General features: G+C 42.5%; 2 protein-coding genes and 1 long non-coding RNA gene across 3 annotated transcripts in view; 2 read left to right on the forward strand and 1 right to left on the reverse strand.

Annotated features, from left to right (window-relative positions):
* The first annotated feature begins 3,297 nt into the window (after positions 1-3,297).
* LOC138196664 (uncharacterized) lies at positions 3,298-4,357 on the forward strand. The gene is made up of 2 exons (XR_011178137.1): positions 3,298-3,481; positions 3,669-4,357. It is a non-coding gene; the product is annotated as an uncharacterized lncRNA (long non-coding RNA).
* Positions 4,358-4,457: 100 nt separating this feature from the next.
* On the reverse strand, positions 4,458-13,756 carry eral1 (Era-like 12S mitochondrial rRNA chaperone 1). The gene is made up of 11 exons (XM_069146939.1): positions 13,541-13,756; positions 12,280-12,438; positions 11,977-12,104; positions 11,804-11,881; positions 11,665-11,711; positions 11,510-11,571; positions 11,282-11,394; positions 10,086-10,391; positions 9,209-9,358; positions 8,186-8,266; positions 4,458-5,963 (listed from the first exon to the last, which is right to left on the reverse strand). Exons 1-11 carry the CDS (start codon positions 13,647-13,649, stop codon positions 5,841-5,843), a joined length of 1,356 nt encoding a protein of 451 aa, XP_069003040.1. The 5' UTR covers positions 13,650-13,756; the 3' UTR covers positions 4,458-5,840.
* Positions 13,757-14,968: 1,212 nt separating this feature from the next.
* Positions 14,969-15,811, forward strand: part of fam222ba (family with sequence similarity 222 member Ba) — a 34,730-nt gene continuing 33,887 nt past the window's right edge. Inside the window, exon 1 of the mRNA XM_069146947.1 lies at positions 14,969-14,999. The gene's annotated coding sequence lies outside the window, so the exon portion shown is untranslated. The remainder of the gene's footprint in view (positions 15,000-15,811) is intronic.

Genomic DNA, 15,811 nt, shown 5'->3' on the forward strand with positions numbered 1-15,811 from the left:
AAGACTAAGTCAAAACCTATACTGTGTTCCCTGTTAAGGCAGAAAGGCGTTTAACTTGAACCAGATACAGGAAGACATCATTCAGCCACAAACGGGAGACAATAAAGTTGTATTATGTGATTTTTTTTTTTTATGCTCAGCAGGCACTTAGCATGTTGTGGAGGACTAGCAACTATATTAACAATGAATAATTCCTTCACATATTTACAGAAATGGCATTGTGAACAGCTCAGATAATCTGATATGAAGAGGACAGAAAGAGTACCAGCAGCTTTGAGGAGTGAATAGCACACTAAAGAGTGAAATGTAGAAGTGCTGGATAGTGTGTAGCTCTCTGTCCCGTCTCACCTCTAGTACTGATGGAAGCTGGTGTTTGGACAGGGAGCACAAACATTACACAAACACAAACGTTCTCCAGCTGCCTGAACTGCACCACAGAAATGACATAAGAGCCTCATTTTAACAATAAGAGCCTGTAGCCCAGACTTCAACCGGTAATAGTCCATATTATATTTTGGTCTATTGACCATCGCTGTCAGTGCTCTTCTTTGTGGAAACAATATTTTCAGTGACATCAGGCGTCTCGTCCTGATTGTTCTGGAATAATGACATGAAAAATAATATGTTGGACAAATGGTTCCAACAGGACACCTGATGCTGCAGTTTATGTTTGAACTCTTTCACACGCACACACACACACACACACACACACACACACACACACACACACACACACACACACACACGTATGTATTTAGAACATCCTTTATGCTTTACATGTTCCCTGTCATGGTCGGTTCTTTTTCTTTTGTTCAGTAGATTGTTAAAGATTGTTTACTTCAGTTGAAATGGCCATAAAATAATACAAAAATATCAGCAAAATGTACTCAAAGTGTAAAATTAAAAGTACTCATCCTATAGTAAAGAGGCCCCTGTGAGTGATATGTTATTATACTTTATATGATGTCATTAATACTGATGCAAGCAGCACTTTACAGTTGTAGCTGATTGAGACGGAGCGAGTTTAACTCATTCATTTCCAGTTCGGTAGTTGAGCTCTGTGGGTTGGAGAGAAGTTTGTGAGATGTTCAGTGGAAGAGAAAGAAGAACAAAACTCACATTTGTATTCACTATTTAATCTGTGTTGTATTTTATGAACTGATCTTGATGTAAAACCATAATCTGAAGAACAAGTACCTTAAAATTGTTAATCTTCCATCTTGTATGCAAACTATGGTTTAATATAATATAACACACACGTGCTAATTTAGCTCAAATATTCCCAGAACAAATTTCCCACTGATCACATCATTATCTTCAAAACAAATATGTTTAAGACCTTTAAGGCTCTTGTCTGTAAGCTTCTTATGGGAAATATCGTCACTTAAACACAGTAAACGGTAAACATCACTCCTGCAGCTATTTTATAAACTTACAGACAAAATCACATGATTTTCACATGAAACTCATCCTATTTTGCCAACATGTGAAACGTGGTTTTGGAACATTTTCATGATGTAATGTGTGAAGCTTATGTAGATTCACATATGAAAACTTTTCCACATATTTACCCATGTTAACATGTTGCAACATGTGGTGAACATGTGTCATACGTGATCACACGTGGAAAACATTTTTCTGAGGGAAATCTTCGTTAAAGATAAAATACAATGAATTTTTTTTTTTTTTTTTAAATTACCGTTGTATTCTTCTTATATTAGAAATTTCTATCCACATTGCTGTACTTTGCTTTGATGAGTCAGCGGGTTTTGGTGCTCATGGTTTGGGGTGAGGAGTACAGAGGTGGGAGGGATCAGACTGGGAGGGGGATCACTACATGATGTAATGGATTCACGGTTTTATTTTACTTTATATGCAAAACAGAAAATATTTTTATTTCCTCACAGCTAACAGCAAACAGTTTGATTGAATCTCCAACCAATTTCCTTGATGACTTTGGATAAAACCGGTCTGATGAGCGTCCTCCCCTTCTGTGCTCATAAAGAATAAAAACAGCTTATCTGTGACTGCTGATGGAAAGTTGTAGAAAGCTTGGCGGCCTTTCTGCAGCAGATAACGAGCCGGGGACGAAGCAAACCACCCATGATAGTACCACCTCCGTCTTTATCAGCGCCGACCGGAGGGCCTCTCACACCCCGAACCAGGTCCCACACCCTAACTAGGGAGTGGGCTACGTGTGTTACCGTGGCAACAGTCAGATCCCACCTAACCATGAAGAACACGAGGAGGCTTTCAAAGATAGAAGACATACTTACTGATTGAATTATAGACAGGTGCACAGGCTGTATGAAGTGTGATAAATGAACGTGACCTTAAAACAGTGCTGAGTGAAGACTGGATATTAATGAGTGGGTGTTGGAGCAGGTGCATTCATCAGTGCTGCTGCAGGAGTCACTGCACCTGGACAGGACGTGGCTTAATGGTTGCATTCTTCTGCGTATGCTGCGCTGCACGACTCCGCTCGTGTTCATTTACAGCTTAACAAGCTTTAGCAGCAATTGTGGAATTTGAATTGAGTGGGTTTTCTGGAAGACAGTGGGAGCTGAACCCCCCACCCTCCACCCCCCAGGACGACGCCTCTTCTCCTCCAAAACACTCTGTTTTGAAGGGATGCGGACAAACTGTCAGGGATTAAAGACAAACCCCAGCAGGTGCTCTGCTCCATCACGGTCCAGCCATAATGTGATGCTGTGAATTTGATGTGCGGCGTCTAAAATACATCTCAGCCCTCCACATCCCGCGATCCAGCTGAGCGAATGAAAAAGAAATACGCCGCGTTTAATAAGGCAGATAACATGACATCAGCTGACATATCGGAGTATTAAATTTCAATCCGTGAAACCATCGCACATAAATCCTAAAGGCTCTGAGATTCGGAGGAGGGAGGAGATGGTGAACATCAAATTTATGAACATTTTGTGAGATAAAGTTTGAGGCCTTTTTTAATAGACAACGCAGAGACCCTGTTTGGTCTGAGTGGTGGCTTCTTTTAATCTGAAAGGTCAAAACTCACAACTACATTCTGTAAAGTGGATGAACATTTAGGAAAGTAAGACTTCCTCTAAGAAAGTATACAATTAATTTAATAAAAAAAAAATACTGATACCAGTGATATCAGTGAACTAACCAACCTGCTGTACTGCTTCCAAAAGTTGGAAATTAAAATAGGAGTCATGTGTTATTTTTCTGCCGGGTGTAGTTAGGGTGTGGGCCATCACTCCACAGAGGCAATCAGGTTAGAAATAGATAAGAAAAAAAAAAAAAAAAAAAAAAAATTGGCATCTGGTCCACTCCAGATGTCATCACGGTATGCTAATGAGGTGGTGGCCCCCATTTAAGTGCCGGAGCCCAGCAGGCAGAGCAGTTAGGGGACTGGGAAGCAGACGTGGGCAACGTAGTGGCCATAAAACATGAACCTGTTGGGAAGGAGAGATATCGCTGCAACGCTGCATGCAAAGAGGTGAGTGTGTGACGGAGAGGAGGTGAGTGTGTGAAGGAGAGGAGGTGAGTGTGTGACGGAGAGGAGGTGAGTGTGTGAAGGAGAGGAGGTGAGTGTGTGAAGGAGAGGAGGTGAGTGTGTGAAGGAGAGGAGGTGAGTCATCTGTGTCTGTGTGCATAATGATGACTCGTCGACCTTCGTCTTGCAGATCAAACCCAGCGGGAGCTCGCTGCTCTGTTCTGTGTTGTGCCCTGGACAGGATATCATCTTATACTGTAAGTTTAATAAAAAGACACTACAGTATAGATGATGTACTATCCAGGGTCTCATTCCACCTCCGACATCCTGCGGCCTCACTGTCCCAACCCACCTCAGAGGAGGGCCGTCAAACCGTTACCATTACTGAGTTTTTAGTAATGGTAAGGGTTATATGGCCCTCGCTCACTGTCATCCACACCGCGAGGACGGAGGAAAGGAAACGCTGGTGATCGATGGACGATGACTTTTGATTCCAGCTTTTAGATGCATGTAAAATAAAGCCTGTGGTTTGCAGCAGAGGTCTTCAACAGGGGGTCCGCAGAGGTACTGCAGGGGGTCGTGAAATTTTTGGTTGATTAGACAACTTTTCACATTTTTAAAATATTCCACCCCCCCCCCCCCCCCCAATTTATTTTCCACAAATTGAAATGTCTTTAAATACACATTAACATGAATCCAACATATTGTAGCGAATGGATAAATGGAGGCAGAAGATGTTGTTGCAAAGAGGAGGACCCGCCCCTATCGCTGCTGTGCCAATCACAAGGCCGCATGTTACAGGCCTGCTCTGTCAGGTTCCCCGTGATTGACCGAGAGCCTATTCAGTCCCCAGCTTCAAAATAAAAACGTCAATTTGAATAGCTTGTATGCGTGATTATCATGCAATTGATAGACAATGTTGATATTGGCATTGGTATCAGTTGACAAGGTATGTTTATAAATGGCAGCGGCACGGCCACCCTGCTCACTGTACCTTGCACATGTTTAAAATAAAAACATATATAATATATGAACCTGTGTATTATTTGAATAGCTTAGTATTGAATGTAAGGTATGTTTATACATGGCACTAGGCCCAGTTTAATATAAAACACAATTTTATACATTAGTAGGGGGTCCCTGCTCCATCTCTCTCAGTTTGGGGGTCCTTGGCCGTTGAAGACCCCTGGTTTAGTCATTTTGGTAAAAACTCATTTAAAGCAGCGTACGAGGAGTCTAAATATCATGTGTTTGGAGGATTGCTATATTGTGCTGGCTGACTTCACATTTTCAAGCTGCAGTTGGCTTGTCTGAGGGTCGATCTCTGCAGTGCAACCGGCTTGTCTAATCACGGAGAAGCAGCCGCTGTAGAGAGCAGCCAGAGCTCGAGGGGCTGACGCAGCTTCTCTGAGACATTCGAGGCCCCCTCCGCCCTTCCCTCGCTGTAGGCCACTAGCTGGTTATTCATCAAGATGCCCCGGATAGAGTAACCGTCGCGTTAACTCACAGGCAGCAGGAACGAATCTAATCGCCATTATCTGACCCATTTTAGCATCAGGTTAGTGCTCCATTTTGCCATCCATTAGGGAGACAAGTCCACCCTCGGGGGCAGAGCTTGGGCTTTATAAGAGCCAAAAAAGCAGAAGGAGCGAGGGAGGAGGAGGAGGAGGAGGAGGAGGAGGGAAAAAGAAAAGAAAGCAGAACAAAAAAGTGATAGTCGCGGGGATGGATGGCCACACTTCAAAGGCAGCGGAGAAGGCTAAAGTGATGTGGGAGTGGAGGCAGCAGGGTTGGACGGTACATCAGGGACATCAGAGTGAACATGACTGTGCAGGCCCGCTCCGGTTTATCTACAGCCCGTGTTTGCATGCGCCGCTCGCCAAATAAAAAGCTCTCAGTGCCAAAGATAAACCATCGGCCTCCTCGCAGCTCAGTCATGAAGACACCGTCAAACTGGAGTCAAAACATCCATCTGATGTGTCATGTTTGTTATCTGAAATGTAGCGCTGCTCAATAAAAGCCAATAAATCATTACAGGTTGTTATGCAGCGTGTGTTTAATCAGCAGTTCGATGGGGCACCTCTTCTCCACCACGGTAAGAGCTACATCAAAATCTTGAATAATCTCCTGGGACTGTACGGGAGGTTGCATACAGACACAGGATGCCAAAGTCAAAATTTAGAGTGACACAGTTTCTTTTCCTCAAAGAGGTGAAAGGTCAGGGGAGGTTCTCCATCTCACAGCTCCATGTCAGAGTCAGGATGAGATCCGAGCCCTCGTTCGACTCCAGGTCTGTCCTTTGGTGAGAAAATGATGTTTCCATCTCTTCAGGGTTTCCCCATGAAAAGTCCCTCCATCCTCTTCACTTCCTCAGCTTGGCCGAGAGCTTCAGCCTCACCTCCCTCAGGTAGACTCGGCTCAGGTCCTCGCCGGCCTCTCGGGCGATCCGTGCCACCGTCTGGCCGGCTGTGCCGATCACCATCTTCTACAGAAACACAAGGAACACAGCGACGTCAGGCTCCTAAGACCTGAAACATCATCTCATTTTTACACAAGAACCCGATTAAACAAATGAGACAAATGTCATTGGTGATTTGATCATTGAGGAAAATGATCCATATTCCATATATGTGAGTTATAAAAGGATGTGAACCTCCAGGGTTAGCAGGCGAAATTCTGTCAAATTTATGTTTAGTCGATGGGAGGATAATCAGTCGCGAGTGGGCGCCTTGTTTTAGTCAAAGAACCGGCTCTGGGCTTCACAACATGTTTGTTGAAATGTATCGTGGTGCAAACAGAGGAGATTGACCAGAAGGGCAAGAACAGAAAAATGTTTTGAGGGCAGGTGAGACCAAAATATAATTTATTTTGGTTCAAAAAAGAAGCATTAAGTTTAAAGAAAGAGAAGCACTACATTATCCCATCTGTAAAACATGGCGGTGGTAGTATCATGGTCTGAGCCTGGTTTGCTGCATCTGAACCAGGATAACTAGTCATGAACTGAATCTGAAGAGAAAGTAGGTCATGCAGCCAGAAAACAACCCAAAGCACACAAATCATTCCACCAAACAACGCTTAAAAAAAGAATAACGTCAATGTTGACTGATCAACATCAAGCACAAACGTTTCGTTTAGGAGACGTTCACGGCCGATCCTGAAAGCAAAGGTTCACACACTTTTGTCTCTTACAGATATCTAATATCGACTCCTTTTCCTCAATTTATAAATGATCAAGTAAAATATTTGAGTCTCATTTGTTTAATGGGGTTCTCTTTATCTTTAAGGAATGCAGGCTTAAAGGTCAATTTCCAAATGTTGTCATTATATAAACAGATAAAACACCAAAGGATATTAGAAAGTTAACTTTAAGATGGAGAGACTTATCAGTGATGGCCATTATGGCTCTGCTCCCTGTTACCATGAACTATGTGAGACTGTGTTCATCCTGTGTGACTACAGCACAAGAAGAACTCGGCGAAGATGAGGCATTTTTGATTGAAAGATTTTAGTCCGTTGCACGTTTTCTTATATTGATAATTCAGTTGAAAAGAAACTCTAAACATTCAGTCGGTGTATTTGACCTTGGGTTCTGTGGGAGCCTCGTGTTTCATCTTAAAGTTCACACTGAACTCTCAAACTCAAAGACAGGGAGATCTATTCAAAGAGAGGCCCACAACACAGCTTTCACAGCTTTGTGTCAGCAACTATTCATTAAACTGGATGAGATTCGGTGTGTGCTGGTCCGCCATTGATGGGAGCTCCACTGATGCACATTTTCTGGGAGTTCTTCCTGCGCTGAAGCAAAAAAACGCTAAAGGAGGGTCTGAGTACTTCTGCTTGGAGCTCGCCGGCCTTGAAACATTTCAGCTGCACGGATGTAGCTTCAAATATTCTTTGTCATGAAATATGGATGGTTCAGAAAGGCTGCTTAAATATTTACGAGTTAAAAACACCAGGAAAAGGGAATGTGGGGGAAGTGGAGGAGGAGGAGGAGGAGGAGGGCGAGTAAGTATGAAGAGCCATCAGAGAAGCTACAGGTGTCGGTAATAGAGGGAAAGGTTCAACTTCCTTCAGTCACGTGCAGCCTCGAGCCCTGAACCCTGAACCACACTCGTACTTCCAGTTGAGTTCTTTTTTTATGAAGTAGTTTGTTGGCTGTCCTGGTTCTGACTCTCTGAGACTTTTTGAAATTGTTTTGAACGTTGGCACATAAACATTTATAAGCTGACGTACTGAAATCCCATAAATTCTCCCCATATTAAATGAATACTAGATGAATCCAGATTACGTTATAGACTACGAGAGTACTTTATTCTACTTCTTACACCAAAATTAAACTGCACTGTTTCAGCAGCCGAGTTACATAAAAAAATTTAAAAAAAAAATCGATGAAACTTCAATAAAAAAATCAAAAAGCCAAACAGGACGAAGAGGCTAAAGTCAAGCTAGTATCGTAGCAAGTTGGTCGAAAAATAAAGATAAATCTAAGTTTGACCTGATGATGTCACTCGTTAAAAGGTGAAGGGATCACCAAAGTGATCAGCTGTCAGCTGAACCTAATGACTGTAAACAGAAGAAACATTTCTAACAAACAGCTCGAGATACATTATGTTTACGTTGAAATCAAAGTTCAGTTTTTGGACACAAACTAAATAAATACTTTACAGGACAAGTGATAAAAAGACAGAGATCTGTCAGAGCACTTACCATGTGAGTTTCTTTCTTGATGTAAAGTTTCACAGAAATGTTGAGCTCACCGTTTTCTCCATCTTGCCAGAGTTCAACAGACTGAAAAACAAACAACATTTTAATGTTAGAAAATGTTCTCTTTTCTAGAAAAGACAATAAATAGTTCAAATGAATGGAAGTGGAAGGAAAGCAGATGTTTTTGGATATCTGGGGGTTAAAGGTCACACGTTTGGCACTCTTCTGGTGTTTTATTTCGTTTTTTAAAAGTATATTTTTGTGGTTTAAGGCACTAAAAACCATCTCAATGTAATTTTACGTCTTCTATCTGCAGCTCTACGGGAACAGACTGTTTTGTGCCTGTCTCTTTAAGGAGCATTGGTATTAATGACCCTCTCTTCTGATTGGCTGACTGTACTGAGTGACCTCTTTTGTGTTGCAGCTTGCTAGCTCGACAGTGACAGCTCTGAGGGTGGACTTATGACGTCAGCATGAGTTTGTGACATCACAAACTTACCAAAGTCTAAACAGCTCTGTAGACGAATACGAACTCGTGAAAAGTGTTTCGACACGTTCATGGGATTTATATAGTAGCTACACCTGCTTCATAATTAAATAGAAACAGAAATCATAATTTATAATTTATACAAAATGGAATCTTTACATTTTTTTTATTATAACTTCAAGCACTAATAATAACTAATCAATACCACAGTCCTCTCTGACTGGCTACTTTAATTCTACATCTGTGGATGGAGGAATATTACAGGAGAAATAAATAAATACAAACGTGATCAATAACGCAGAGAAAAATGTTGATAATTTGAAATGAAGTGGACAAAATGACCCTCAGAGATTCATCCAAAAAGTACGAGTGAAGCAGGTGAGGCTGCGGCCAGCAGCTGCATTAAAAGCACACGTCAGCACGCAGCGAGCACGAAGGGCTTTAAATGGGCCACCGAGTCGCTGCAGCCAGATGTGACGGCCGCAGTCAGTTTGCTGTCAGCCGATCATCACACGTGACTTCATGAGCTGCCAGCAGACCTGTGTCATTGAGTAGGGCACTTCCTGGGGCAGATACTCCAGCAGCTTCTCCCTGATGATGTTGTTGCAGACGTCCTCCGGACTCTGGTCGGTCAGGACCTCGCTGTGGTACCGCCACGATCCCGGCTTCGCCGCAACCATGAAGTAGTTCTACAAGAGCAGAAAACAGCAAGTGTTTGTCAGAGTAAAAATGAATGAATAAGGAGAAACGTAACCTGATATTTAATACATATATGACGTCTTGATTTGTCTTCATTCATTAGTTTTGTTGTTAATTATCAGTTTAGCGTTCAGTGATATTTTTTGTCAGATTACGTTTTCAGACGTTTTTTTAAGCCTCGAAGATGGAGGCCTAATATTTTCATGTTGCCTGTTCTATTCTCATGAACACGATAAGTCAGGAACACTTTGAGGGAATTTCTTCTAATTGGGCACGAATGTTCACTTTGACCGGAGGATAAAGTGATTCAATTTTGGTGGTCAAAGGTCAAAGGTCACGGTGACCTCAAAAAACACACTTCTGGTCATAACTCAAGCATTCACACGCTAATTATGGCAAAAATTCACACAATCATACCTAACAGGATAAAATAATTGCATTTAGTATACAAAAGGTCAAAGGTCAACGTCATTCTGCGATATCACTTTTCGGGCCGCACAATTGAACACCATAACTCAGGAACAGAAAGGGAGATTCAGATTTTAAATCCAAATTTCTTCATAGTCTTCACAACATATATTACATGAGTCTGGACAAACGAGGATGGAAACTGCCACCTGATTGGTTGGCTGAGGTACACAAACTTGAGGCAGTAATTCTTGTCTGAATGGCGTTACGACAGACATTTTGAATGTTGTTTTTTCTGTGAACTTTTACCTTCAGCGTCTCCACGTCAGTGCTGTCCACTGAGGACAGCATGAAGATGTCCTTGAAGTGAGGCCAGCCCTGCTGTCCTCTCAGCACTTTTAGCTGCTCTTTGCTCAGCACAGAGTTCGGCTCAGCGCTGTCCTCAGCTGCTGCATCTTCCTCGCCGAGCAATAACTCAGGATCCCTCTCTGGCCTCTTTTCGGCCCACGGAGGCTTGATCACCGGCCTGACCCGCATCCTGCGTCCGTTCACGATCCCACATGTCAGCTGGGCGGTGACATCCAGCAGCCTGTCTTTAGCCTTCACCAGGTCCACCTTAAATAAAGAAGAGCGTTAGAGGAGACAGTTGAAAGACTAGATAGGAGCTCAAACATTGAGCTGAATGTTTTGGGAAGTGTTCAAGAAAAGGCCGGCTCTGATTTATATTTTCTTATTGTCAACAAATCTCATGAAAAGACTAAAAACAACAATTAAGTAATCATCAAGTATCGTCTGTGGAGTTAATGCCTGACGCAGGTTATTGCTGCCCAGAAAAATAAATAAAAACACTCCCGTTTATTCTGACTCACTTTCACTCACACCAGCTGCTGTAAATACTGTTATAGACTGTAAATGTATTCACTGCTGCAGCAACTGACTATCAACCCATGTCTGAAAGCCGTCGCAAACCAACGCACTGTTTCTCCCCGTTCGAGCAACATTTGGTGAACAATACAGCGCTCCAGCTGTTTCACAAATGACTTTGACCTTTTTAAAAATCAAGCTTAATGTTCGTGATCTAGTTTTTAAGATTTGCACATGCAGAAGGAGTCAGCGGGCTTCAGGCTGAGAGCAACAGACTGGGTTTGGGGAGTTGGACACTACTGCGGGACAGACTTCAGGTATTTTCATAGGATTTATTGACGATGCCAAAGATATTGAATGCAGGCAGCCTTTTCCTCTAACTTCAGTGATAATACACAGTTAGGATGTTGTAAGTGCAGGCAGTGTTTTTAACACACACTGTGATCGGACAACAATCTTCTGCAGATATTTCTAACAAATGTCTAATAGGAGGTTTCAATATGAGGTCATCACACAAGAAATATCTACAGCAGCATTTCTGTACAGTGTTTGTTGGCGAGCTCACTGCCTCGTTCTTTCTGTTGATGTGAATGATGCTGGATGACCAGCGTAACCATGTTTATCGCGCAGGGAAAGAATACCTTATTGAGGACCAGGACTGCTGGGATATTGGGGTGCTGGGCCAGGCACTTCAGCACCTCGAAGTCCAGCCTGCTGCACATCCATCTGTCTGCCACATCCACCATGACGACCACTGGAAACAGACACAGAAAACTCAGCACCGCACTCCACTGTGAACATTAAATCATCACAAAGCAACAAAAATAAAACTGCAGCTCAGGTTCACTTAATAAAACAGAGAGTCCTACTGAGGTCAGCTTCCTTGACGGTGTTCCAGGGATCCACAAGCAAAGACTTCTCCAGCTGGTGTCTGTGAAGACACAGACTCCGTTCATCAGTTCAATTAAACCACACAGAGATTACAGACTTTCAATAATACCAAATATCTGCATAAGAAAGGCACCTTTTGACCTTTGATGGGGTGGTGAGACCAGGAGTGTCCAGTAAAATCTACAAAACAATGCACACATTTATTGACATACTGTAGGCGTTTGGCTTTTGAGAATCATTATTCTATTATAAGAGAAGTGAAAAGCTCTTACGATCTGAGTGTCCTGCTCCGTTAGGACGCCGAGTGCACGAGACCGTGTAGTGTGGACTTTCTTGGACACAGCAAAGACCTTTCAGAAATAATCATTGATTTAAATAAATGAGCACCATCTCCTCAGTAAGACCGACACATTAGAGCATGCAGGTTCAAAAGAGAGACAAAGACCTTTCTGCCAAGGAGCTGATTGGACAACGTGGACTTCCCGGCATTTGGGGCACCGATTATGGCCACTTTTAAAAGCTTTGAGTTCTCAGGCTGATCTGGATGTCTCAGTAACAAAGACAGATGTTCACCTGAAAAGACACACAAATAATTATTAAACAAAAAGTGTGACGTCAGTAACAGATAGAGCTCAAACATCAGATTGGTCATCAGGGTGACATGTGCTGTCTGTGGGGAAAAGGCCGGTGCACAACGACCAGACAAGCTTTTAGATGGAGATCTCTGAGTCAGCGGTCTGGTGGTTACCGCTGTCGGGTGGAACGGAGGCTGGAGGCCGACAGACGCCGACGTCCGCCTCGGCTGCTTTTCCTTTCGTCAGTCTGCTGAGAAACGCCTCTGATGTAATAAAACAAGCAGGAGTGACGATAACTCCGTTCCTCCCTCCTCGGCCGCAGGAAGCATTTCCTGTAGAGACACCGACACCTCCATCACTTCACTGCCAGCACGGCTGTAAGGCAACAACTGACTGATTACAGTAACTTGGACGTAAATATGATATATGACAAGTATAATGATACATTTAGATGTTCCCTGTCAAAAAAACTTATTCCAACTGAGTAGTCTTTTGGAGGTCACATAAACTTATCTATAAGCGTTTTACACAGTTTTAACCAAAAAAAATATGACCGTTAGTGATTCATGATTTTAAAGACTTTTAACTCGGCTCTGAAAATGCATTGAAGTTATTTGTTGTTAAAAGAGAAACACTGAACAACAACAGAGCCTTTTTATCAACAAGAAAACTCCTTTCACACAACATTTAATGAAAGCCAGTGAAGCTTGATTATTATTGTTCTCGATATCAGTGATTCCACCGACTGCTGAAACAATTAATTGATCGGTTACCAGAAAATTATCAATAATTTTGATTAAACATTTATCCAAAAGTAATGTCAAGTTTTTGCAGGATTTTCATACGTGAGGATCTGATGAATTTAAGCCATTAATATCAAATAGAGCTCAGGTTCGGCTGCAGCAATTTGAAGACATTTGGTTTCTGCTGCACTGTGATGGACAGGTGACTACTTTTGTTTGATCAATTACAAAATACAATTACTGCAATTAATTAATTAATATTTGAAAAGAGTGCATCGATATTTGTCTCCTGCCATTTCTCAGTGACGGTAGGTGCACCGGGAAGTTCTTCTCATAGCTCCTCTTTAAATCACTCATCTGGACCAGGATTGGCTTTCAAACTAGTTGTGATGTCACAAAAATGATGCTGCGACATCCAGGCCTTAAACTCAGATTTCAGGTGAGGGCAGAGAAACGGTGCTCCTTCAGCAGATAGATGGAAAACAGCTTTCTGGTGTTGAACTCACCTGCGAAGCAGGTAAAATAACCCTAATTTGAAGGTTTGTCATTGAGGAGGAGGAGTGTACCGTTTCTTCCCAGTTTGAATTCATCCCATCTTTTTTTTTAATAAATACCACGTGAGTCTATGTTCTTAAAATGAAGTGATTAATTAAATGAAATGAACAGTATTAAAGCCGTTTTCGGGACTCACCGGCTGCTGAGAGGAACCGTGACGCACTTTCCTGCCGGGTCGACCCGACGAGGCGCGTGCGGAGGACGGCGGAGTCTCTGACCGCGCGAGCACACACCCTGAGAGCCATTGAGCTCCGACGCGGGAAACTGCTGAGTTTCAGCAGACGAAAAGGTTTTTATCGTTGGAGAGGTGAGCCGCTTGTTTACATTCACGTTGTCTACAGGGCGAAACCATGTTGCTTTGACCAAAGAGAAGCAGCTTCCGCTCTGAAGAGATTCTGTAAACATGTTTGCGTGGAAGCTACAGCGCCTCCTACCGACCGCTGTGTCAACTGCAAACTGTCACTTCACCGTAGACCCCTCTGAGAGTGGCGGTCCTGGTACCTGAGTATTTCCATGTGATGCCACTTTATACTTCCACTCCTCTACATTTCAGAGGAAAATATTCTACTTTCTACTCCACTACATTTATTTGAGAGCTTTAGTCACGTTTCAGATGAAAATCTGACAAAATTGATAATAGAACAAGCTTTAAGTAAATACAACTTGCAGTTACAGATTAAACCAGTGGTTTCCAGCCTGTTTGGTTTTTAAGCAGTGTGTAGTAAGGCCACATTTCAGATGTCTATGAGTTCTTAACAGCTCCACCAAACAGGGATTTTCCCACTAAACTTGTCACATGGTTTGATTTCAATAAATGTTCAAATGATCCAAGAAAAAAAGTGAACAAAAATAGAACAGTTTATAAAACTGGATATAAAGTAGTTCAAACGAGCTCCACCTGCAGCATTTACAACAGTAACATGCTGTTTATTCACCGATGCTTCAGCATTAATAATGTAATGATGTCATATATAATATAAGTCAGACAGATCAAAGCAATTCTTTTATACTTTAATACTTTTTGCTGCTAAAAGGATCCCAATGTGTTGATTTTTATTGCAGGACTTTGATTTGTAATGGAATAGTTGTACACTGCTGTATTAGTGCTTATAATTGAGTAAATAATCTGAGTACTTCTTCCACAATTGGAGACAGTATGAGCATGTACAGTATGTTGATGATACTGTATGTTTTGATATTTAACTACACCAGTGAATCAATAAAGCCTGAGCCAGTTGAAAAAACACGACTTCCTGAATCAAAGCAGGCAGTTCATGTTCTAAGTGACCACAAGATGATTGCGTAAGAGCACGGCACCACGGAAACAAACAAATACGGGCCATGGAAAGAGATGGCAGATAATTCAGTTTACTGGAACTGTGAGTATGAAGAGAGGGAATCATTGAAGCAAGCGCGGCTGTTCTGCAGACCTCCAAACCGTTTCCACATGTAAAATATTGACATGGTTATTTTACGTGTACATTCATACATAAAGTAACTCAATGGAATAAGAGTGGTGTGTCATTTTGCAGCAAACCCTCTGTAACCCCCAGGACCCCCGGGGCCCCAGCTTGGGAAGCACCTGTCTACAGGAGGTAGGACATTCAGAGGCTAAAATCAGCCGACAGCGACTCCAAATCAGCTCATCACAATGCACAAACACATCTGCCGACATGAGCAACTCGCAGTTTAAAATGGATGACTGAGCTCAAAGGATCTTTTGACGGGGGTGATATTCTCTAGATTACTTTGTGAGGGATGCTGCGCCTCTAACCACAAACTAGACTGCACTGCACACACTTTTTCTCTCCCTCTTGTCCCCTGAGTATACAGAACAGAGCTTATCCCCGAGGGTGCTTGAAGCACAGTTGTGACAATGTTGTTGAGGATATATCGAGCGTCTGTGTTTAAAGCAATATGCCGAGCTGAGAAAAACACGATGCGCTGTCATACTGACTCCCTGCAACTCTTCAATCCTAATTCACCATGACAAGCTGATAGAATAACTTGATAACCATGACGTCTGTAAGGTTAATCATCAGACTGAAAGGACACCGTTTGCATATTGATTGATTACTGTAACATGTTGTTTTCATTCTGTATGGCAGAGCCAGGCAGAGCAGATGTCTCCCCGTAGTCCATCAAACACGCCGGCTGTTTGTTAGTCCTCGAGGACTTGCTCAGGGCGGAACAAACACCTCCACTAGGGGAGGATGATGAAGGATATCAGGTAGCTCACAATCTGTCATCATCTAACTCTAAAAGCTCAGCAGCAATGAAGGGGCAACAAAAATGGAGCTTTTAGCAGACACTTACTGCCGAATTCCAATTGAACCAGAAACCAAAAGGATATTTGAGGATGTGTAATGTTTGAACTTTCTCTCTATCTGCTTCTCTCCCACTCTCT

The sequence above is a fragment of the Embiotoca jacksoni genome, unplaced genomic scaffold (assembly GCF_022577435.1).
Source record: "Embiotoca jacksoni isolate LCO1_2020_lvr unplaced genomic scaffold, fEmbJac1.0.p SCAF_13, whole genome shotgun sequence".
Lineage (NCBI taxonomy): Eukaryota > Metazoa > Chordata > Actinopteri > Embiotocidae > Embiotoca > Embiotoca jacksoni.